Source organism: Leuciscus leuciscus (genome assembly GCF_965113295.1).
Source record: "Leuciscus leuciscus genome assembly, chromosome: 16".
NCBI classification, from domain to species: domain Eukaryota; kingdom Metazoa; phylum Chordata; class Actinopteri; order Cypriniformes; family Leuciscidae; genus Leuciscus; species Leuciscus leuciscus.
Window position 1 is genome coordinate 31,842,369 of NC_138740.1, and position 26,607 is coordinate 31,868,975.

At 36.1% G+C, this 26,607-nt stretch overlaps 2 protein-coding genes across 2 annotated transcripts; one reads left to right on the forward strand and one right to left on the reverse strand.

The window, feature by feature from the left end:
- Positions 1-1,794: 1,794 nt before the first annotated feature.
- On the forward strand, positions 1,795-12,850 carry nek6 (NIMA-related kinase 6). The gene is made up of 10 exons (XM_082140624.1): positions 1,795-1,951; positions 7,285-7,362; positions 7,684-7,827; positions 8,811-8,873; positions 8,958-9,068; positions 9,916-10,024; positions 10,123-10,230; positions 10,348-10,442; positions 11,375-11,488; positions 12,132-12,850. Exons 2-10 carry the CDS (start codon positions 7,300-7,302, stop codon positions 12,240-12,242), a joined length of 918 nt encoding a protein of 305 aa, XP_081996750.1. The 5' UTR covers positions 1,795-1,951; positions 7,285-7,299; the 3' UTR covers positions 12,243-12,850.
- Positions 12,851-13,829: 979 nt separating this feature from the next.
- On the reverse strand, positions 13,830-20,600 carry psmb7 (proteasome 20S subunit beta 7). The gene is made up of 8 exons (XM_082140626.1): positions 20,480-20,600; positions 19,507-19,600; positions 19,265-19,362; positions 19,010-19,150; positions 17,185-17,300; positions 16,005-16,063; positions 15,224-15,375; positions 13,830-14,044 (listed from the first exon to the last, which is right to left on the reverse strand). Exons 1-8 carry the CDS (start codon positions 20,539-20,541, stop codon positions 13,933-13,935), a joined length of 834 nt encoding a protein of 277 aa, XP_081996752.1. The 5' UTR covers positions 20,542-20,600; the 3' UTR covers positions 13,830-13,932.
- Positions 20,601-26,607: the final 6,007 nt, after the last annotated feature.

Below are 26,607 nucleotides of genomic sequence, written 5' to 3' on the forward strand. Positions count from 1 at the left end.
GTGGAAAACAGTTGTGCTGCGGAATATTTTTGTGGAAACTATGATAAAAAAAAAAGCAGGATTCTTTAATGCATAGATAGTTTAAAAGAACAGCATTTATTTAAAACAGAAACCTTATGTAACAGTATAAATGTCTTCTTTACTGTCATTTTTCATCAATTTAATGATGGATAAAAAAAAATGTAATCTATAAATGTGTTGCTGTATTCATGTGCTCCAAGTAATACCATGATAACATGGTATTGACTGGTCGTCTGGACACTTTTTGTAACTGTTTTTTGTTACTGTCTGAGACCTCGAGGGGGCGCTACTGAATTTCAAATGACTGAAATGCCTGACGATTGTTAAGAAAGAATCATAAAAAAAAGCACACATCCATCCATTCATAGTTCCTCTATAGACACATAACCACACACACACACACACACACACACACACACACACACACACACACACACACACACACACACACACACACACACACACACACACACACACACACACGCACTTAAAATGAAAAAGCAGAAGTACTCCACACTCTCTACAGTTTTATGTCACTTTTTTAATGCCACTAAAAATATATATTTGCCACTTCCTCCAGCACAACGCGTGCCAAACACAACCGTGTCTGCAACAGCAAACCTTTGCCATGGTGCCTGTGAGTGTGTTAAGGCAGACATGTGTCTGAAAGGTATTTGCTCATAATTTCCCCACAAGAATGACAACTATTCAGGTTGAAAGTGAGTGTGTTTGTGCGTGTGAGAGACAGAAAGAGGTGGGAGATAAAGCAAACTCTAGAAAGATGTGGGTCAACTTTCCATTAACCATAACAAGCCACATGAAGAGTCTGGGGTTTTTGCTGTCGTACTGTTCTTGCACATGGGGCTATACTGAAGCAATGTTATCATCATGACACTATGAATATGAACTTGTCTAAATTACCCATCTTTAAGATCAGGTTTTGGATATATATTGGCTTTAGAGCTCCATCAAATGTTTAAAAGTCACATAATATGTGCAATCTATACCATAAATATAAATCCTGGACATTCAATACCCAGCATACATATGTGGTATCATCCTAAGGACAATTCATTTTTCTCCATTACAGTGCATTTTGTCAATATTTCATGAAAAGAGTGTATATGGAATCTTAGGATCCAGCTTTTATATTTCATTTTGATTCATTTTTTTCTATTAAAATCTATTGTTATTCATTTTAAAGACAACATCTTTATGTAAAAATAAGACAAATTTGAATTTCATTATTATTATTAGGTGGTGTTTTTTTTCACATTTAAATAAAATATATAATATAACAATAAAATAAATACTTATTATTATGATTATTACTATTATTATTTATTAGGTAGCAGTGCTTGCATTATTATGTCATATAAATAAAATAGCCTACATAATATACAATAAAAATAATTATTGCATTTATTATTATTGATATTATTAATATTATTATTAGGTGGTGGTGATAGTATTGTCACATTTAATATAATATAAACATAATTATTTAATTTATTATTATTGTTATCATCATCATTATTATTGTGGTATTGTCACGGTTAAAATAAAATTGTAATATAGTACAATATTGTATTGTACTATTGCTAAATTATATTATTGTGATATAACTGTCACATTTAAAATAAAACAATGTAAAAATGATTATTGAAATAAAATGTTCACATTTAAAATAAAATAAGTAATGTAAAAATGAAATAATTATTGGACTACTTGTTGTGGTTAAAAGACTGAATGACATATCCCCCCCTTGCAGAAAGTGGTTTACTGCAGTCACAGATCACAGTCAGCCATGTGATGCGCGGGGTGTGACTCAACTTGCGTGGCCCGTGACATTAGTGAGTCTGGGCACTGACCAAAAGGGCTTCGCAACATTTTTCAGCCTTGTAAATGTGTCAGGCACCGCTCTGGAGAGGTAAGTGGAACTCCTGCGTGACTTTTAACCCGATTAGTTAAAAACACGATGCTCGTGACGCTCGCGCGCCTCGCGATAATAAGGGGTTACAGTTGCGCAACGTGTTCATGTAGAAGAGAAAGCACCAAATTATTATTGGGGGCATAATGTCGCTGTAAAGCAGTAAAACGAGGAGACACAATCTAAATGAACACAAGGCTGTTTCGTTCTTTTGGATTCAATTTACATGGAACGTGCAAATATTGCATATGCTTTAGTTCACGTCTACTGCTCTTGCGCGGAAAATAGATCTGTTTTGAAAGTTCATACATCTGTTTTTCTTCATATTAGGGCCTATTTCCGCCCCTTCATATATTTCCAGAAGCAACAATGAGAATAAATCAACACAAAACGATCGTATCGCACTGTAAATACTGTGTTAGTGAAATTAACAAGTATACAGGAAACATTGAAATGCTCCTCTAGTTTAACGGGAACACCCACCTTCACACTGTAACTTCGATTATATGTGCAAATATTACTTACAGCTCTGAATCAACACTTGCATGCGATCACGACTCATTTATAATGGTAATAAGTCGCTTTTAATGTTCAGTTGATGGTATTGCATAGCGCTTGTTTTTTATAAGGAAAAGCTGCAGTTTGACTCCGCCCACACACGCGGTTTGTTTGTATCCATTCACGTGTTTTTGGACACAAAGTAGCGTTTTTCTCCCTTTTTATTAAGATGACTCATTCAAGATGGCAATTACAGGAAACTTGTTAAACATGTAAAAAAAAAAAAAACTTTTTGAATGCTAGCAATGAACCGAAATGAAATATTTATGTAATAAAATCATAAAATATTTTTCAATCGATAAATAAAACTGAGGCATTCAATGACATGTTCTTACAATAAAAAACAAAAAAAGTTTTTTTTTATACTTTTTTACTTGTAAAGAATGATCAATAATCATATATATTTTAAAAAGGGGTATAAAGTATTTTTTCATAAGATTTTAGGTTCAAATTGATACAAAGCCAATTTACATTATATCTGATGAACTTTAGGCTGTCACACTGCTGTCACTACTTGACACATCAAGTTTTTGCAGTGTTTCCTCTTAATGTCAAGATGTTTAGATTATACAATTGTATTAGTTAAGGTTGTATTCAATATGCATGTAATTAATGACTTCAAATACTAAATGTACATTTGGTTGTTTCCACCGAGGCATGTCAAACGTGTTGCTTTTTGTGATAGATCACCATGCATTAATGTGGGATTCTTTTACAAAATCAAATGCTATTATCATGCAGGTCTTTCTTCATCAGACATGTGTGTGTGTGGGTTTCTGTGCGTGCGCAGGGTTTTTTTGGAAGTGAGATTGTGGATATGATGGGGGTTTTTGCATTTGAGACAGTGGAGTTGTTTGATCTGTAGCATTTGATCGAGCGGAAACGCAAGTGCATGAGTCAGAAGAGTAAGCGGAAGATAGACAGCTCAAACTCGCCCAGTTCACTTCCTCCAGACCACCACTAATCTTAAATCTGTTATCCTTAATCCTAAAAATGTAGGATTGTCTATCAATCGACAAATATCCCCCCCAAAAAAATCCTATTAATTTTACTTAAAAAAAATTAAAAGCCCACAGTGACGATGCTTCAAGTCTTATCAAACTGTTAAGGTTATCATTGGATAATTATGTATAAAGGGTAGGCATAATAGGCTTCAGCCTACACCTTTTTCAGTTATTCTGTATATTATTTTTCTTTACTATGGAAAATTATCTGTGAGGACAGAAATAATTATTTTTTTAATTGAATTGAATTGAAAGTATTAAAAGATTCTATATTGGTGCCTGCATATTTTACAACTTATAGATTTAATGAAAAAAACATGAGATGGTGTTGGTTGACAAAACACCATCAGGGTAACACACACATGACATGACACTAAAATAATGCAATAAATATGAACTAAAGTGAAACATAAGAATAAATGTAGGATGAGACTTGCTTTTGTCCATTGGGAATTGATTGGTTCATTGGATGGTTGTGGTTTGCTATTGGTGGATCTCATGTGAGTGACAGGTTGCCCCGCCCTCACGCCAGTAAACACATCATCAGAGAAGAGAAGAGATGCTGCAAGAGGGAGGGGAAGTTATTTTGAATAAAGATTATGAAAATGATGTGCACAGATAAATCATTTAAAATAAATACTGCAATATTGCATTAAAAATAAGAATTGTCCATTTTGCTTTCATGGTGATTTTAACCAATTAACAGGTTGGTAAAAAATGTTTTTACAGTTTATTGATCGTAGTGTATACTAAAAACTTTCTGATACAGTAAAGTCACAAACTAGACACAGGATACATCCTATACATTTATAAAAGAGTAGTATTGTAATATGCCATTTTAAACATAGCCATTGTGATGTAATTCCTTATTAGAAAGAAACAGGATGATGATGTTTGTCGGGTTTCTAAGTATTCTAGTGCTTCTAAGAAAATTGAGAATTACCTCTAACCCATCTGAAAATACAAACCGAAAGCACACATGTGCAAATGTGGTGTGTGGTGCACATCCAGATGTGTCTTTGTTCAAGTGTGTGTGTGTGTGTGTGTGTGTGTGTGTGTGTGTGTGTGTGTGTGTGTGTGTGTGTGTGTGTGTGTGTGTGTGTGTGTGTGTGTGTGTGTGTGTGTGTGTGTGTGTGTGTGTGTGTGTGTGTGTGTGTGTGTGTGTGTGTGTGTGTGTGTGTGTGTGTGTGTGTGTGTGTGTGTGTGTGAGAGAGAGAGTGTGAGAGAGAGAGTAGGAGAGTGTGTGTGAGAGTGTGAGTGTGTGTGCGCGCGTGTGAAGAGTGGCACTGTTGCAGGTGGTAAGATAGATTCTTTCCTTTGCATTTTTCTTCACATGAATTGAAGGAAATGGTACAGGATCTCAGTCTCCTTCCGCTCCACACAATCTCTCTTTCATTGTTTTTTTTTCTTCTATTTTATGGGAGCAGGAAATAACTTTTGTTTTCTTTACTTCTTTGAACGAGAAAGATATGTGCTTATTTATGTGATTTTTATGTTATTATTTATGTGATTTATGAGATATGTGTAGTGTGACTTATTTCAATAAATGATTAGCTACAGTATGATTATAGTTTTCTACTATTCTAGCTACTCACAAAGAGTTGACAGTGTGTTCTGTATTACTGTGCCATGTCTTTTCTAACTAATTTGCACCAGTTTTACCATTGTGGATGATGAAAAAAAGCCAGTCTGCTTCAAAGTTCAATATGTTGTGAGTCAGAGATGCTGTTCTGCAGACCTCGTTTGTAACGAGATATGCAAAGCCAGTCTGGCCATTCTTCTCTGACCTCTGGCATCAATAAGGCATTTTTGCCCACAGAACTGCTACTCACTGGATATTTTCTCTTTTTCGGTCCATTCTCTGTAAATCCCAGTAGATCAGCAGTTTCTGAAATACTCAGACCAGCCCGTCTGGCACCAACAACCATGACACATTCATTGTCACTTTTCTTTGCCATTCTGATGCTCAGTTTGGACTTCAGCAGATCGTTCTGAGTTGCTGCCATGTGATTGGCTGATTAGATATTTGTGTTATTATAAGGCAGTTGAACAGGTGTACTCCATATACATACATATACTGTATATATAGGTTGTTCATAACATTGAAGTAGCCTAGATGATCTTGCACGCTTAAAATCGTGTTTGCTCATTCATTAACATGCTTATTCTGCTAATTACTCTTTATTATGGCTTGAAGGCACAAAATATGTTACAGTCACCGCAATCTGTGTTTGTGTGCATTTGTGAATGTGGGTCAGTAGGTTTGTCTGGAGTTTGTTTAAAATAAAACAGGACTTGTTTGTACATGTCATGTCGTACAGTGTGGAAGAGAAGATGTGCCCTGAAGACTACACACCCTCATGCAGAAAATCCCATGGCTCCGCAGCATACTTGCAATGGATTATTTTCTCACTTTTCTCATGTTACACTAATCTGATACCTGGATCAGTACTGACACCAAAACTCTCCTTTTTTAACATATGAGTTATCAGGCAGATGAGACTGGTCTAGTCTGTTAGGCATGGTTGTTACTGTCAAGCTGAAAAAAAAAGAACAAGATGCAATTGAATCAGGTATCAGAAACACTATCGGGATAAAAAGGGGAATGTGTTTCTCTGCACATCTCTAGAAGTCAAACACTACATGCCTCAGTGTACACGTTAGACACTTTATTTCCACATTTTGAATATTTTCTTAATTTTGATTGAAAATAAATGCATTTCCAATCTGATATGTGATGGGGAAAAGGGAGTAGATCAAGTTTGGCAAAAAGCGACGTCGATTTGCGTCAACTTTCTGCCACATACCTTATCTACGCTATTGCTAACAATCCAGCGTCTTCCGTCAGTGGGCGGAGTTAGTGTAAATAGCCTCTGCCAACAAGCCGGGCTATTTGCACTTAGTGCACGTATATTATTGATGGCATTGCTGGTGATATAAAAGCAAGCAAGACTCTTCCTTGTGTTCATTTAGTAAAAAATTATATTTATTACAAAATCACGGTTTCCACAATAATATTACTTTTTTCAACATTTATAATGATAAGAAATTATTCTTGAGCAGCAAATCAGCATATTATAATTATTTCTGAAGGATCACGTGACACTGAGGACACATGATGCTTAAAATTCAGCTTTGCATTACAGGAATAAATTACATTTTAAAATATAGTCAAATGGAAAACGGTTATTTTAAACTGTAATAATATTTTATTTCACTATATTCCTGTGTTTATTATATTTCTGATGAAATAAATGAAGCTTTGGTGAGCATATTGTGTAAATAAATAAATACAAATATCTGTTGAATGTCATGAAACGTCTAATATGGCTCAGCTTATGCTTTTCACCTGTTTTTCCTTTGCTGGGCTATAATTGTAAATGTCTAAACATTTGAGTTTAGGTATCAATCATCTGCACAACACACACAAAAAAAATCATCCACTGCACAGGACGATTTATACCACAGAATTCCATACTTAGTGTTCAGGGTTTCTTCGAATCCTTTTAAGTATGAGCAGATGTAATAGTGATGCTCGTCTTAGCAAACGCCTCAAATTAGCATGAATCCACCGCTGTGAAGCACTGACAGCTGCTCGTCTGATCTCAGCCTTTGTTTGACTTTCAACGGTTCAAGATTGTTTTTCATCGTTACTGAAAAACTACAATTAAACAAAGCAGCCATCTGGAAAGGAAACAACATGTTTGATAAAGCAGACGTTGCAAATGCCTGTCTTTTGACTGACTCCATGTCCTTTGTGTTTGCCTGTAGGTCTGGAATGTCATTATGGAGCAAAACAGCCTTCAAGATCTGAATAAAAATTACACGGTGCCAGTACAGAACGACCAGGTCTGACCACACACACAGACACACAGACACACACCGCTGGCAATACACTCGTCAACGGCAGACAGAAGCGTTTATGAATCATCAATCTGATAATGCTGACATTATCACGCTCCTCTGACTCTCACTTACACTGTCTCTTTCTGTTCCTCTGTCTGTCTCTCAGAGCCAGAGGAACATGCTATTACATTTTACATGTACATTTATGCATTTGGCATATGCTTTTATGCAAAGCGACATACATTGGTACACATTTGATCAGTTCTTGATTCAAACTCATGATCTTAGCGTTGCTTGCGTCATGCTCTACTGTTTGTGCTACAGGAAGACTGTGGATATGGATATGAATACTATTCGGATCTGTCCAACTTCCTCATTGAGAAAATGATTGGCCGTGGTCAGTTCAGCGAGGTTTATAGAGCCACATGTCTACTGGACAACCGGCAAGTGGCACTAAAGAAAGTACAGGTGAACATTTACATTCATTGAAATTGCATTTTAGCATACTACTTTTTTTTTCTTTTCTTTTTTATATACTAAATCTGTATGCATAATAGTATACTCAGATGATCTATCCAGTTTTACAAAATGTGCAATTTATAACCTTTGAAAACTGTGTGGAATAGAGAACCCCATAATGCAATGCTCTCGGCTTAAACCTTATAATGCCAGTGTGATGGATGAACCAAGAATGATTTTTATCATTTATTACTCAACATTTAATCAGATGTTTATGCAAAATCTCACCAATGAATCACCAAAAGTTAACAAAATTGGATTAAAATATAATATAATAACGTGAATAAATATAAAGAATATAAATTATAAATTAAATTAAACATGCAATGAAGCATGATTTGTATTTTCTTATTTTTTATTCACCATTTAATCACTTAAAGTGTTTTTTTTTTTTTTCACGAAATTGGATTTAAAATTAATTTAAGGAAATATATAAAAATGTATGTCACATATTAAATAAAACATGCAATGTAAGTGGGGTCTTGTGACAGTGTGGCATTGTACTTTTACCTTTACATTGTGTATACTATTTTCATTTAGTATTTTTAATAAATAGCAGGCAGTAACCAGTACACTGTGCATTAACCAGTAACCAGTATGCTAGCATTCCATTGCAACCACAGACTTGATCTTCAGAATCCCGTGCAAATAAGCAATTTCAAGTGGACCTCTAAGAAATCTTGCTTTATCTAGTAGTGGAATCTGTTTTCAAAATGGATGAATGAACCGTGATTTAAGATGTTGACAGATTTAACAGTCTGTCTGTCTGTCAACATCTTAAATCACGGTTCTTTCAACCATTTTGAAAACAGATTCCACAACTATAAGAAAAACAAGATTTCTCAGAAGTGCTCTGCAAGCGTTTTTAATAAACCAGTGCAGATTTAGCTGTGTGTCTGGGTGTATATTGTAAAATTATGATGTTTTCTCAGATCTTTGAAATGATGGATGCTAAAGCCCGGCAGGACTGCATTAAAGAGATCGACTTGTTAAGGGTTAGTAGCATGTGTTTTTGAACTTATGCATGTGTCTCTATACGTGACAGTTTGTGATAATTTATATTCATTCTGTAATTGCAGCAACTAAACCATCCAAATGTCATAAAGTATCTGGCCTCATTTATTGAAGACAACGAGCTGAATATTGTTCTGGAGTTAGCAGGCGCTGGTGACCTGTCCCAGATGATTAAGGTCGGTCTCACCTCGACACATTGACACATTAAATGTCCAAATATTATCTAGTAGACCCCAAAAACTAAAATTTAATAAAGTCCATAATAGGTCCCCTTTAATACCACTGATGCACTATTATAGTTTTTGTTCATATCTTTAATTAGATTTAATTGTTATATTTTCTGTTTTCATTTGAATTTTAGTACTTTTATTGTTTTAGTGTGTTTTTGACAATTGTATTAGTTTTTTAGTTTTTTAATGTCTATATTGTTTTATTACATTTAGTAGGGATGCACTGAAATGAACATTCTGGGCCGAAAACCGAAACCGAAAATGATTTAAAAAAAAATTTATTTCTTATTTTGCATTAGGTTTTTTCATATGTGGTTATTTTATTTTATTGGATTGTATTTTTTAAAATTCAGCATCATTAAAATGATTGAATTTCATTAAAAAGTCTTATAATAATTCAATCATTTTAATGATGCTGAATTTAAAAAATACAATCCAATAAAATAAAATAACCACACCTTTATTGAAAGTAAAACTAAAATTGGACAGAAAATATATTAATATTAAATATCAATTTATTATTCTTTATTAAATTGAGTGAAACCTGAGTGCTGAACACACTGAGCATCGGGGCGATTTATATTTTTGGCCAAAAAACGTAAAAGCCGATCATTTCCAGCGGCTGAAATTTCAGTGTATTCATATTATTTAGTTTGAATTATTTTAGTACTTCAACTTAAATTTATGCAACATTGATTAATTTTTTTCTTTTTAAGTTTATGCTTAATTTATTTCAGTTAATGAAAATGTGGAAAAGCTTTAGTTAACGATACTAACCCTGGCATGTGTGTAGTATTTTATGAAGAAGCGGAGGTTGATTCCCGAACGAACGATATGGAAGTATTTCGTGCAGCTCTGCAGCGCACTGGAACACATGCACTCCCGCAGAGTCATGCATCGAGGTAAACACACAAACTCTCTTTCTAAAAGAGACACGCATGCTTTCTTTCATTCGTGTGCCCCTATTTCTTTTGTACTCCTGTCAATGTTTGTGTTTCAGATATAAAACCAGCTAACGTCTTCATCACAGCTACTGGAGTGGTCAAACTCGGTGACCTTGGACTAGGCCGATACTTTAGCTCCAAAACCACTGCTGCACATTCTCTTGGTAACACTGACCATCCACACAAACACACACACTGACTGAAATAACAGAACCAGTCCAGACAATTCAATATACTCTAAATACACAAATGTGCTTATTGTGAATCTGTGTCGTTCCCAGTTGGAACTCCATATTACATGTCTCCCGAGAGGATTCATGAGAACGGATACAACTTCAAATCCGACATCTGGTCCTTGGGCTGCTTGCTGTATGAGGTACACAAACACATCTGCATCCTATAGACATATACACACATCACTTATACTCACCCAGGCTGCATTTATTTCATCAAAAATACAGTAACATCAGTAATATTGTGAAATATTATTACATTTGAAAAGAACTGTTTTCTATTTTAATATTTTGTAAAATGTAATTTATTCCTGTGATGCAAGGTTGAATTTTCAGCATCATTACTCCAGTCTTCAGTGTCACATGATCCTTCAGAAATCATTCTAATATGATGATTTGCTGATCAAGAAACATTTATTATTATTATCATGTTGAAAAGATTTCTTCAGAATAAAAAAATCTTTTTTTAATATTGTACATTTCTATATTTTTACTTTTGATCAATTTAATGCATCCTTGCTGATTAAAAGTATTACTTCCTTTTAAAAAAACAATGTTTTGTGTTGTTGTGATGATGCCAATGGGCATGCCATGGGAGAACATCAGCTGATATTTGAACTGATATCTAAAACAGAAATTTCTTAATAAATAAATTGCTAAATATTTCTAAATGTGGATATCATGCATTTTTGGTGGATTGTTTGCATTGTGCTGTTATTTAAGTTAGTTTATGGTTTCCCAATAAAATCCAGTACAAGCTGTTGCATACTGATTACCATAAAAAAATCATATTGATTTGTCCCTTAATTTGAATAAATGAATAAAACATTGTGTTTTACACTAATGCACGTGCAATCATAGTCTATCTATAGGGCAAGATATTGCACCAGATTAAATGTTGAAATGCACATTCTTTTTTTCAGTTCAACCACAGTGGTTAACATGAAACTAGTGTGATAGTGATAGTCAAATAAAAATCCTGGCAAGTTTCCAACAATACGAGCAAAGACACAAAGGGTCGTAATGATGTTTTCCTTTAAAGGAATGTCATGAATGATATTTCTGTCTCTGTCAGATGGCAGCTCTGCACAGCCCCTTCTACAGCGACAAGATGACCCTGCTCTCATTGTGCCAAAAGATCGAACAGTGTGATTACCCACCTCTCCCTACAGAGCACTACTCCCAGAAGGTACGACACTCACACACACACACATTTAGAACGCGTTTTTCCATTTCACTGCGCGACTTTTCCATTGTGTTTTGCTGATTTGCTGATTTGTTGCTTAAGAAACAGTTTTTGCTGCTTTGTATTTATGTGGAAATCCTGATACATTTGTTTAGGATTCTTTTGAATATAAATGTTATGATGCTTGAAGATGCTGTCAGCTCACTAGATTTTCTAACAGCCCATCTCAACAATCATAGCGTGAAGAGACACAAAGTCACTGGCTGCATCCGAAATCACATACTCTCTTGACTAGATGCTAATTTTGTACTTTGCGAGTATGTTCTATATAGTATGAATGTAATCTGGATTTACTACATTCGCCGTGTTTTATGTTATCATGTGACCTACCAGTGTCAGTTGCATCACGTCACTGCCGTTCACAAATCCTCTCCCCCATGGCCTCATGGGATAGTAAAGTGTCCAGTGGATGCACACTTCAGAATCTTGCCGCAAGTGTTTGGTCATAATTTTTGCCTTTTATGAGTGCTGTAAATTCGGACGTACTTCTCTCGTCACCTACTGTTTTTCAGCTACTATATGGTAATGTTTGCAGTTTCAGATATGTGAACATCTCTTGTAAATACACACCTTGTATGTGTTTCAGCTCAGAGATCTGGTCAGCATGTGCATCAACCCAGATCCCGACCAGCGGCCCGACATCAGCTTCGTCCTGCAGTTCGCCACACAGATGGAAAGGTGGACGGCCAGCACCTGATACAAACACACACACACACACACACCTGCAGCCAGGAGAACCATTGCGCAAACCTGTGATCTCTGCTCTCTCAATCCAACTGATCAAGCTATAGAAATATCTAGAAATGAGTAAAGAGAGAATGCCATCAGCGATAGTTTGAAGCTGAGCGTTTCTCTAGATTTGTATTGAAAGGAATGCCGATATATATTCTGTTGTGCCTTCGAATGTTTCAGTGCTGTATGCTGATTGGTTTAGAGAAAGTTGGTTAGGTCAGGTGACCCAGTGCCTCATGCTGATGATGTCAAAGCAAGGTGGTTCTATTTATACATACTTTTTTCTGTAGGCCTATATTCATAACAACATATAAAGAGCCTTACAGTTGAGTTACTTATCGCTCTTTATGTTTCTGATACACGCATACATACATGCATACATACGCACACAATTCTTATGTGTTTTCCCAAGGAAACACTCATTTGTGAGATCTTGTTCTCTGGTCAAATATCTACCATGTGAAAGTGTTCATTATATCCATTGTTCCAAAGAGATGTTATTTTTAGGGAATTTTGAAACATTTTCTCACGTTGAAATGTGTAATTAACAATAAAATTTAACTTTTGACTTTGTGACAGCATTGTTTTGAAGAACATCTGAAGGGTTTTAAACACTTTATTAAACACTAAATTAGGAACCGACAACTCATTATATAAGGCCCTCTGGTGATAAGCAAATGTATTGTTAACTGCTTTCATTTATTAAACAAAACATAATACAAAAGGAAACACCTGTTCACTTCTAGCTAATTAAAATGATACCATGTTTTAATAAATCATACAAATAAACATTTTACTCAGGCAATACAAGCACTTATTTGCATTTCAACAACCCCGGACTCAGTTAAGCTACTGTGTTTTGAGTGAATCTTTACAACTCAAAGACTATATTCACAATTTCTGGAGCATGCAGTATGTACAGTGCCATTCAAAGGTTATGGGGCAGTACTTTTTTTTATCAATACTTTTATTCAGCAAAGTCACATTAAATTGATCAAAAGTGACAGGAGACATTTATAATGTTACAAAAAATGTATTTGGAATAAATGCTGAACTTTTTGTTCATCGAACGATGATGAGAAATGTATTGAGGTTTCACAAAAATATTAGCACAACTGTTTTCAACATTGATAATAATAATACATGTTCCTTGAGCAGCAAATCAACATATCAGAATGATTTCTGAAGGATCATGTGACACTGAAGGTGAAGACTGGAGTAATGATGCTGAAAATTCAGCTTTGATCACAGGAATAAAATATATTCAAATAGAAAACAGCTATTTTATAGTGTAATAATATTTCACAATATTACTGTTTTTACTGTATTTTTCTATTAAATAAATGCAGCCTTGGTGAGCAGAAGAGACTTCTTTCAAGAGTATTTTAAAAACCGTACCTTTACATTTATTGACTCGTTATTTAATTAGACTGCTGTACTATGTACACATGCGAAATAAGGAGTTATCGGAAATAAATGATCCCTCAATAAATTGGCATGCTTTTTTAAGAAAACAATGGTAAAGCAAGAGGCGCATAAAAAGAACACAAACTTCAACTCACAACTTTTTTTATTGGAAATAATGAAAAATGACTAAATCACCACATTATAGTTGGGGGAAACAAACAGATCAAAGCGTGGTGGATTGAGTCTCCTCAGGAGGTGTCCATGGTGTGCACACTTTCCTCTACCACCTCTAGGTTCAGAGGAGTCACAGCCTTCGTCAGAATCGCGGTAGTTCCATGCTTGTACCTGTAGTTTCCGGTTCTGTGAGGGGAACACAACAAAAACAGAAGAATTAAAACAAATAAAGATGCTGCTCCTGCAGAGAAACACACATCTCTAATCAGGACTGAAACACTGCACGTTTTTCACATGATAAAACTTTAAAAAGTATAATGATGTTAATAAAGATTGTAAGAGAAAAATCAGCAAACAGCTTGTCGTGAACAACTCCTCTACTTCAAACTCACACTTGGTTAGTCAAACACATGCAGGTTACAATTACATCAAGATGTGGGCAATTCGTTTTAACACACGGTTACTCACACAAGGCGTCCATCAAGCTTATCCTCCCTTAAAATGGAACAGTGAAGCATGAGCCATTCATTTAGTAAATTCTCTGATTAGTATCATGCACACATGTGGTGGCTTTCATCAACAGACTAAGGGATAAATTACCCAAACATGTTGACTTTCGTTCATCTTTGGAACACAAATAAAATTTATGTCCCTCCATTGAAAGTCTAATCACATAGAAAGCTCATGCATAATGACCAATGAGGTTCATTCTCGAGTTACGCAGGACATTTGAGCTTCAGCAAGAACCAATGAGGTTGGTTCTCGCTCGTCACGCAAGTACAGTTGAACAGCTGATCAATGTTTAAATGTGAATAAAATCCTAAATTAAATCTGTTCATAATACCAAGCGATCAAGTCTCTTCAGAAGACTTGGATTAAACCGCTCAATTCATGTGGATTTATTTTACAATCTCTTTATATGTACGTTTTGAATCTTCAGAGTTTTGGGTGAATAGACTTTCAATGGAGGGACAGAAATCTCTGCTATTTCATTCAAAATAAATTACCTTCATTTGTGTTGGGTTTGGGATGACATGGGAGTTATTAAATGAGAGAACTATCCCTTTTAATCATACTGACCATTTGTGACTAGACCTAAACTTGATGTTTTTGGACAACCTGTACAATTATTTACAATAAGCTGATCATATAACGACAATGGCATGACCATTTTTTTACTCATTTAAAAAGGTATTTATGCTGACTGGCTATTTATGTCAGTTTTTTATTATTAACAGCACATATTTAGATGCCACATGAATTAATTACACAGATTTCATCACTGCCTCAATGCTAGCAATTTGCATGCCGCCGTGCAACAAGTGTAACTGTAATAGGTTTAGATGCGTGATGTTGGATGCTCACCTGACACCCTTCTTGTTGGCCACGTCATGAGGTCTCAGGTAGTCCACCTGCCCCTTGGTGATCACACACAGGTCAATGTTGCTTCCGGAGCCCAGGTCATTAAAGATACCAGCCGCTATTGCATCCCGCACCAGAAGCTTGGCCTCATCCTCCTGATTGACACAACCACCATCATTATGAGTGTTCTCGCATGTTTTCATGTGCTTCCCAGTCTTTCATGATTACTGGATAATCATACTGCATTAACAAAAAACTATTTACAAATGATATTTCAAATTTCAAACCCAAAATGACTCTGCCTTTCTAAGATTTATTAAGATTAATTTCCATGAATTTTCCATAATTCTCTGAAATTGGCAGTTTGTCAATGACTTCAGGAACCATGAATATACACACTATTGTCCAAAAAGTTTGAGGTTAGTACAATTTTGGGGGTTGGATGTATTTGAAAGAAACCTGGCATGATCAATAATACATTAAAAACTATTTAAAAGAACTGTTTTGAATATATTTTCAAATGTAATTTCTTCCTGTTATGCAAAGCTGAATTGTCAGCATCATTACTCCAGTCTTAATATTTATTGCTCAATATTTTTGTGGAAACCATGATACATAGAAAGTTCAAAAGAACATTATAAATGTCTTAACTGTCACTTTTGATCAATTTAAAGTGCCTGTTCTAGATAAAAGTATTATTTATTTATTTTTAAACTTAACATTAGTATACACCTCAATACAAAAGAGTGAAAAATACATGTCAATGCACACGAGAGAGGGTTACCTCCATGTTGGGCCTGTAGCGATCCTCAAAGACAGCCATTGCTGCCAGAGATCCAGAACCTGATGAGACAAAAACATGCTGATGTTACAAGTGAGAAAGTGAATCAAGAGAAGCATCCTCTGCATTAACAGATATTCACTGAAGGCTGCATGTCATGTTTACACATAAGTCACAACTTGCAAAGCCAGTCCGTCAGACATCTCTCATATCTTGGCACCAATCAAAGGCTTTTCAGAGACACAATATCTCCCCCTTTTGGTGGAAGAGGATGATAATTCATGCAAGTACTGTATTGTTCCCAATATAAGACTATGTTTTTTTTTCCTTTTCAAATACATCTGAAAAAAATGTCTTCTTATATTCAGGGTCTATAAATGTCAATAATACATCCGCAACAATAGGGAGTACCAAATACGTGTAAATACGAGTCATCAAACATCAATTCAAGTCATCAAACAATTCTCATTAAGCACCCAAGAAATACTATGTCAGAGTGTAATGTTAGAAGATAGCGATAGCAAAAAGACTAACAATAAAAGAAAAGCTTACTGCTGTCCTAAAAGTGGCCGCTTCGAAGAAACTGACAGGCAAGTGTGTCAAGTACGGAGCCGAAAAAGAAATGAGGGGCTGCCCATAACCAGAGCCGTCATCCAGCTGAAGGCACTGGAAATCGCCAAAGAGCTGAACATACCCGCCAGCGAGGCCCATCATTTCTTATTTCGGCTACGTACTTGCCTGTCAATATCCTCGTAGCGGATGCTTTGATGCGGCGTAATGGATTAACGCTTGCCCTCCGACTTCAGGGAGAAACTGCTGTCTTTTTAACGCTATGTGATCGGCCTAAGGAAAAAACACTCATATCCCCCTGTATCAGATAGCTAATGCGGATCAAACACCTGTTTGACAAGCCAGCATCTGTCACTGTACATAAAAAAGGTCATAATGAGATCTACTAAATGAGAACTTCAGGTTATTTTTATGGTAGCTATGCCATAAAATGTTTAAAAATTAAAATATGACAAATATGCAATGTGAAATTATTTTAAAATAAAGTATTTTCTTTAAAAGACAAGATTTGGTGTGCAAAAGGTACATCTTCAAAAAGGAGAGGTCGTCTTATATTGGGAACAACACGGGTTATGTTATAGACGGGTTAACGGGGTATGTTAGTGTAACTCACCCATAGTGACATAGGGCAGTTTGTCTGTTGATCCGTGTGGATAGATGCTGTACAAGTGTGGACCGTTGCAGTCAACCCCTCCGAGAACCAACGCAGCACCAATATAACCCTGATACCTACGTAAACACATGGAGACTGGTCATAAACACTACCGGTCAAACATTGAGAATAAATACTTTTTTTTATTTTATTTTTTATGCATCCTTAACGAATAAAAGTATTCATTTCATTAAATGAAAAAATAACCTCCAAACATTTGAGTTGTAATTAGATGAAAACTGTTAAGCAGCACAACTGTTTTCAATATTCTAGAGCATAAAATCGGCATATTACAATGATTTCTGAAGGAAAAGGACTGGAGAAATGATGCTAAAAATTCAGCTTTACATCACAGTAATAAATTACTTTTTAAAATATCCAAATAGAAAACGTTTCTTTTAAATTGTAATATTTCAGTTTTTTCTGTATTTTTGATCAAATGAATGCAGCTTTAGTCTGAGCGTAAGCGACTTCTTTAAAAACATGAAAAAACCTTAAAGGTCCCATGACATGAAATTTTCACTTTCTGAGGTTTTTTAACATTAATATGAGTTCCCCTAGCCTGTATATGGTCCCCAAGTTTCTAAAAATTTCAATCGGTGTAAATCGAGCTTTTGCTATCTTTCTCTGCCTTTGAGAAAATGGAGGCTCATACGCGCTGATCTTGAATCTCCTCCTTATGACGTCATAAGGAGGAAATGTTACCTCCCCTGTCTCTGCTTTGCCCGCCCAGAGAATATTTTCCGCCCATGAGAAAATGCGCTAGGAAGTAGGAACGCGCGCGCGCGCGATTTTAGTTTGTCCACGAGACGAGAGATATCATGGCTTTTGAGCGAGCGAAGCATAACAATTGCTCAATAATTGGATGTACAAATGAACACCGAAGGGTCAATACAGAGCTGGGCTTGCTGAACGTCTGAAACTAAAGTCTGGATCACTCTCTTTGGCTCAGCTACACACCTCGGACAAGTAAGTCAACTAATGATATATAAGTGTGTTGCTTTACTGTTTATGGTTACCTAGATTGTTACACATAGAATCTGGCTGTAACATTAGCTATGCAGCTATGCAGTTTATGTGTGTGAATAACGTTACACACACTGTAACGCGAGTGTTGTACACGTCTTTGTTATTTTTATAACCGTTTTCCTGTTGGTTAACGTTATATGGCGCGCGCGATATCCGCATTTCAAGATCGCAGAGCTTGATGTAATTGTAATAAGATAAATACAGACGTTACAGATCTCTCATGAAAAGGCAACAGTAGGTTCGCGTTAGCTACATGATAATAACTGTAAACCATCCGAATAAAGTACTGTATCCAGACATAATATTTTAAACTGACCATTCGGAAACGTCCTGCTGGAGCCGCTGAGTTGCAACTTCTTCATCCGTTGCTTCTCCATCTGGATCAGATTCTGTGTCAAACTGAAATGCTTGAAAGACTGCGTGTCTTCGTGCCATTGCTATATCCAACGTAAACATGCACGTCACATTACCGTTGCGCAAGATGGTCAAGGCCACACCCACCCTCCACCTTGCGCCGCCTTTCTCCTCCTCATTAGTATTTAAAGCTACAGACACCGAAACGGCCCGTCTGAAGGAAGCTCATTCTGGGACTGGCTTGTAGTGGCTATAATTCTGCACCGAGGCTGAATTTTTGGAAAGAGATTTCAGATACAGTACTAGGGACCACTAAGGCCTATATTAAAGCCTACAAAAAGTAGCATGTCATGGGACCTTTAATTCTTCTAGCACATCATATAGCGCTGCGATGATTCATTACCTGAAGAGCATCTGTTTGAGCATGCGGTTTGCGGTGGCGACACGCGGGACACGGCCGGTGGACAGAGCGTGGAGCTCCAGATTAGAGGAGATGATCTGTGTGGTCATCTCAGTGTCTGCTGCGGTACCGGCTCCACAACAACTACACAACACGAGAGAGAGAGAGAGAGAGAGGACTTCAGAACAATGTCATCTGATATCAGGGATTGTAAATCACAAAGATGCGAGTTGTCTGTAATAATGTGCTTGTACTCACTAGATGTTGGGAGATATGTAGTGAATTTTAGAGCAGTTCTTATCAGCGACAATCATTCCTTCAGTGGCACGAGTGTCCGCACCTAAAACAACACCATCCTGAGAGAGAGAGAGAGAGAGAGAGAGAGGGATGATTTTAGTGAGGCAATCTTTCTTGTATGTCATCGTTTTTGACAGATATGAGGATATGAAGTCAAACCCTATATTTTATACAATTAAACTCATCTACGCTCTTTAGCTTACCTTGTAAACGATGCCACAAATGGTGGTTCCGGTTTTACGAGCAGCAGGAGAGCTGAACCCCAGCTTAGTGATGTCTGCCTCCAGAAGGGCATTTCTAAAACAACAAACACATTATGTTTTTTACCCAAACATCATTTTATTTTTTCAGCCCTTTATAATTAAACTCTGCTCCTATATGAGCTTACGTAAAATGCCTACATTAACATAATAAATGTAGAAAACCACTGGTTTGACCAGTCAGCACAGAGTTGTATTATGGTTTTGATTCATACTGAGAGCATGTCAATGACAGATTTATCCTCAAACCTCACTTCTACTGACGACTAGTGGACACTTTATACACTCTTACATCACCACTCATTTGTGGTTAATACACAAGTATTCACATTTATAAAGAAATAACTACATTAAATCAACTTAACGCGATTTATTAGCGAGTTAACAGAACGTAAACATGACATTAAAAACAACAATTAAGGCTTCGTCTTTATTATTACAAAATTTCTGTCATACTGTGTCGTTTTTGTAATTAGTCATCAAAAACAGATCGCAATATGATTAAATGAATTAAAGTGACTTTTGTTTTTTAAAATGAATAAAGTTCACGCTACTTCAGTTTAAATGTTCATTTTGTATGAACTTACTACATTTACTATAAGCGCAGGGTCGAAGCCCACCAATAACAACAAAATATCAACTATTTAAAAAAAATACACTGTAACCTTAAAAACACAATTCTAAATGTTATACATAACGAGTAATGTATTTTAATGTATATTTCATTAAATAAACCCGTTATTCAAATGAGTTTGAGTAAATTCTCCTGAGTCATTCACGCAGGCCGTGACTCAAACGATCGGTAAAATGCCATTAAAACCCACTCAAACTCTTTGTTATTTCACCGAATCCATAAAATAAAAAATATCCCACTCCACCGGCTAAATTCCTCTTAATACAGAGGGATAAATCTCACCTCTTGCAGTTTTCGAAACTGAAACCTCCAGGATGATACTGACACACTGAGACGGTCGCCATGATTCTGCGGTCCCGCTTCCGGGAAGCGCGAGACTAGTTTCCTCTCTGTGTTACACGCTAGAGCTTCCGCTACGTCATTTCTATAGAATAAGCGCAGTGGGAACCTATAGAGCAGGAACGTATACAATGTAACACGTGTTTCTGCCTCATCCGCTCCAGCCATATCATCGAGATTTAGATTCTAGAAACAGTTTACATTAAAAATATGTGTTTACACCCCCCAACTCATTATTACATGAACCTATATTTGTTATATATGTTAGACATATGGAGTTTGTAGATAGATGACTTTGCCACAGTGAATATTTTTCAGGGTAGGTCATCATTTTATAATATAATATAATATATAATATATATATATTAGTGTAGACATTGTTTTAAACTTTATAAAGTTGAACAATATAATACAATATAATGAACAGGATGGAAATAACAAGCTTTGATATTTTATATTTAAAAGACTATGAAGTAGGCTAAAATAAAACTGATGAAAATAGGAAAAACTGATTTCTGATTATCAAATGTTCACAAAATAACAAGCACATTTCTTAATAAATTCAATAACTTTTTTTTTATATATAAGCTTGTTCAGCACTTGAGGACATGCAAAAAATACCAACATCTAATATATTAAGACATGTCAATTAGGACATTTAAGTAGCTTTTATAAACATGCCTTAAAAAACATTACTGGTATGAATCTTGGCAAAGCAATGGCACTGACATTGTAAGATGACAATGCAAGCTGCTTTCAGTTATAACAGCTCAAACATGCATTTTAGTCTGGGATTAGGCTTAAATGTGTTCTTCTGCTGAACACAAAAGAAGATATTTTGAAGAATGTCGGTGACCAATCAGTTGATGGACCCTATTGACTTCGGGGCAAAAAAACTATGGAAGTCAATGGGCCCCATCATCTGTTTGGTCACCGACATTCTTTAAAATATCTTCTTTTGTGTTCAGCAGAAGAAAGAAATTCATACAGGTTTGGAACAACTTGATGGCGAGTAAATGATGACAGAATTTTCATGTTTGGGTGAACTATCCCCTTAAGCCTCGTCTGTGAAACCAGGCATCAGTGTTTAGTTTTAAATCTGGCCACTAGGAGGCAGTGTGCACTCAGATCTTACTCTTACTGCACCAATGGGAACAGGGCAAATTTCCCATGCTCTATGGGCTGGTTTCACAGACAGGGTTTAGATTAAGCCAGGATTAGACCTTAGTTCAATTTGGACATTTAAGTAGCTTTTATAAACATGCCTTAGAAAAAAAAAACACATTGCTGATGTGAGACAAAACAATGGCACTGATATATTTTAATATATATCTGTGCACGTTGCTTTCAGTTAAAACATGCCAAACATGCATTTTAGTCTGGGACTAGTAAGCCTTGCCTGTGAAACCAGGGGTTATTTCCCTCGTTACGCTGGAGATTTGATGCGAAAGTACTCATCCTGGCCCATTACCTATATTTAGTCTTTCCTTGAGCTATAAACTGCTAATATTCTAATCTAACTCTTTCCAGAACACAAAGTGCAGGCTTTATTAAAAAGGATTGATTTTGTAAATTTTCGTCACTGTATGACTTGCTGCTCAATAATCATTTCGCCAGCCATTAGATGAGACTTCACCGAATCTTTAGAAACAGCACGCGCAAAAATAAATAAATAAATAAATAAATAAATAAATTACTAATTGAAAAAACTTCCCCTCAATACAGAATTGAATACAATAAAGAGAAATTAGCACAAAAGACTCCATCAATCTAAACGCGCTCTTCTCATCCACTCGAAACTCAAATAGTCCAGCAATCTGCAGAGCCCGTATGCGTGTGTTTGTATGAGCGTCTGCTAGAAAAGAAAGACGACAGCTTTCCTTTCATTAGTTTCTTTCGCCGCACATTCTCCTTTTTCAATTTCAATTCCGACTGAAAAGATACTTCGAATCATAATTATGTTTAGAATTTTTAGTCCTCTCAAAGAATGTATGCGAATGCATGTGTTTGTGTGTCAGATCTGGTCAGTAAGGACATGCTTTTGCATGGTTGTCATGGAGACAGTATTCAGTGGGAGGATTCGGAGTTGGCGCTCTCGGCTCGCGCACACACAGGTGGAAGGTGTGCTATCTCGCGCTGAGTTTCCTCCCTAATATACAGACCTCTGTGCATAAATAAGTGAGCCATTCTACAATTGACGGTAGCCTACATTTCTTCATGTGGGAAAGAACGTGTGTTCTTCAGAAAATTCATATTTTATCTATTAAGTCACCATGAAATGGATTTTTTATTGTTTTGTTTAAAACGTGATTTGATGATGGGAAAATGCTGCATGCATTATTTTTGTGCAGCATTATTTTTTTTATTATAAGTGGTTTGTCTGTGCACATCCTTTTTTTAAAAAGCGATTCGTGTGCCCTCGTTGTCTTTAACTTGCAGTGACATCTCTTCTCTGATGATGTGTTTACTGGCGCGAGGGCGGGGCAACCTGTCACTCACATGAGATCCACCAATAGCAAACCACAACCATCCAATCAGGACATACGTCACAATAGGGAAGAAAAGACTATTACAACTTCTGTTTAATGCCAACTGTATAGAAAAGCATATAATCTCACAAAAATAACCTGTGTTTCACTTTGCTTGATTTGCATTTTTGTTTTGTCCTTTTTTAAAGTGAGTGGGCCTTGAGTTCAAAATAATGAATAGAAAAATGTAAGTCAACCTTGTCTATATTCCATTTATTTCTAACTAGATTTTATTTATTTTTTTTATACATTTTTTATGTTGTCTGCTGCTTTAAATGCTCCAGCTCTTAAAACAGGATGGATTCTGATTGGCTGTCAATGCTTTTATTGTTCATCAGCTGAAAACAAAAATTGTTCTGAAAGTGATTCCAAATATATAGTTTCTTTTTACCATTGTTATAGTTGGACTCTGTTATTCTTTTAAATCTAAAATGATTTTCAGAACTATATCTTTATCGTGATTGTTATTGTCCTTGGTGTGAACGGGCCTTAACTCTCTTTTTCTTTCTCTGTAATAAATCAGAATTAATGAGCAGTTTGGGGCAGATCTAATGGATGTCTGAGTCAGATCACTAATTAAACAACACAGGAAATTGCTCTTCATAAGAAAAAATAAAAACTTGCATGTGAGTGTGTGTGTCTGTATGGGAGATTTATAGACGGGGGTGACGGGTAAACAGGGATATAACCTCGCTCTGACCCGTCCTCCTGGCACAACATGAAAAACATACACATGAAACAAAAACACTCACACTTGCCCAAATTTTGTCCGTATTTCTATTGCATACCTAAAAATATGTATATTATGATGGGGAAAAAAAATGAAAAGGGTTACATTTTAAATAACTTTTTTTATGCCAAAAAGCTATGGAAAAACATCCTAAATGAATACATACTTTCATGTTTAACTGTTTATTTAATTTTTTTCTAGCGATAATGTATGTTTACGAGCTATTTAATTCATTAAATGTTATTAAAATAAGAATAATTATTTAAAACTAAATCAAGTGATCCCATTATGGGATCCCCTATATATGAAGCGCCTGACAGAACCTTTTAAGATTCTATATAGAACATTTTCTTCTAGTGAAGGATTTAAACAAACACATATACCGGTAAATACAGATGTTAGCCTCTTCACACACACAACACAGGAGGAAGACTCGTCTTCCTCAAGGATGTGATGAGCATCTCTCCCACAAGGAGCCACAGGATATGTGGGACAAACTTCAAAAACACACACAGGGTTTCGTGTTCAGACAATAGAAGCAGTGTTAGAGACATTGTGCTCTCCTACTGGCCTGATCAGCTCAGGCAGACAGCAGATAAACCGTGTGTACTCCTACAGACTCAGACACTCCGCTCTTTCTATAATTGGAGGTATTTCGCACCAATAAAAAAAAAATATTGCTCAATAAAATTCCAGTTGGTTTCAGTTTATATACTTCATCCAGGTAACATATCTACTACTTTTCAAGCTTTATATAGCTAACTATTTTGATTAAAATTAACAACATTTAAACAATCAATTCATCATCAATCCTTCTTCCAAAACTTGATTTTGTCTTACCCTGATTCACTATGGTAAGCCTCCCAGTAAACAATTACCGTCTTTCAACGTTGAAATATAGTTGAAAAGAAGTCGGTCCGCCTTGGACTGGTTTTCGACATGATTTCAACTAAGTAGTTTCGGCCGGAATGTTTGACTACGTGTTTTCAACCGATCATCTAAGATACCACATGTTTTCAACTGTTATACATGCTAAAATAATGGAGAAAAACAAACTACTAAACCATGTTCATTATTATCTAAAAGTTTTACATATTCCATCAAGACGTTGAAGATCGACCTGTTTTCAACGTTGAAAAGTCGTAAAAAGACGTTGAAGATTTACGTCTATTCAAAGTCTAATAGACGACTTTTTGCTAGCTGGGCTATTTATATGTTCAATAAAATACCCTCAGTTCTGGCCATCTCTGAAAAGCCAAGCAAATGTTGATTCTTGTTTTATTACGAGCTCTGTCACATACATTTTTTGCCAACAGACTCTCCTCTATTCGGCTTTTTTCTTTAACGAGTGATTCCCTGGAGGTTGGAGATTTAAGATGCTCCATGTCAACCTTTCTCGCTCGTTGTGACAAAATAACCTGTCACTCCCACAACATACAAGCGTCAAAGTAGTCAGAGCAACTTTTCTCTATGGATATGATGAGACACGCATAGGTGAATGGACGAACTAACATACGACCATTCTGTCATGTCTATAATACAAACATTAGAATTGCCATAGCTCTCTAATGTTCATTGTAAAGCAGTAGCCTATCTATTGTGAGGGTCATATCATTATGGTTGTTGTAGCTGCATGTGCTGGAATTTATTTTCAAGGAAGTAGCGTCTATGAATGCGTTTAGCTAGAGTAACATCTTCAGTCAGCTTGAGATCCTTTCCATCTAGTTTCATATTCATAGTCGTAGAGCTGAAGCACAACCATAACAATAAACTTCCAAAAAATCCATTTAGTTTGTTGATTAACCTCGGGCCAAAAGTTGCCAATACCTTTAATCATAAAACCAAGTCATCATATACTGACGCTTTTGACATTTCGTCTACATTAAACGCACATGGCACCCTTTAGCGTCAATATGAGACGCAGATAGATATGGGCCAGAAGGCGCCTCCTAGCGGTCTAACCCTAAAGGCCTCATTATACTTCTGCGCCGGAGCCTATACGCCGTAGGCAACGTGTTGGTTTTAATTTATACTTCTGCGTTGTTGTCCGCGTTGACACGCACCTAGGGAGCATGTGAAACCCCGAGGGAGAGGTTCTGGCAGACTAATCACAGCGCTTGCGTCCGCGTAGAATTGATGCGTTGTTACATTTTTGGAGAGGTGCACGTCAGGGTACGCCGAAGTGTACGCGCGCTACACACAGCCTACGACGTAGCTACGGCGGCAGTTCGACGCAGAAGTATAAATAGGCCTTAACCCTGCCCCAGACCTAAACCTACCCATAACAGAACAAAGCTCTGTGCGTCTCATATTGACGCTAAAGGGTGCCATGTGCGTTTGATGTAGACGAAATGTCAAAAGCGTTAGTATATGACGCCCTAGGATGAGAATGCGTTGATATAACGGACAAACTGTGTGCCACACCATGCTTCGAGTAATGGTTATTTTATCTTGGACAGTGATTGTTTTAAAAGAATTTTAACCCTGTAAAGCCTGACATTTGAAATAATAATCAGAAATTTTTTTTTTTTTATTGTGGGTGAAAATCATACAATGCAATGCAACACAGTGCAGATTGAGAGATGAACAAATACACGTTCCTCAAAAAACCTGATGTAGACTACAGATCATATTTGATACTCATAATTTAACAAGATTTTTTCTAAAAAATTATGAATGGATAGTCATTCCTAAGTTGCTTCAGTGTTCATAAGTGTAAGATTTATGATTGTTTTTTTAACAAAGTTTTGATCATGTTGATAATTTGGTGGCCTTTAAAGAAATGTGTGTGTTAAATATGATAGTAGGCTTAG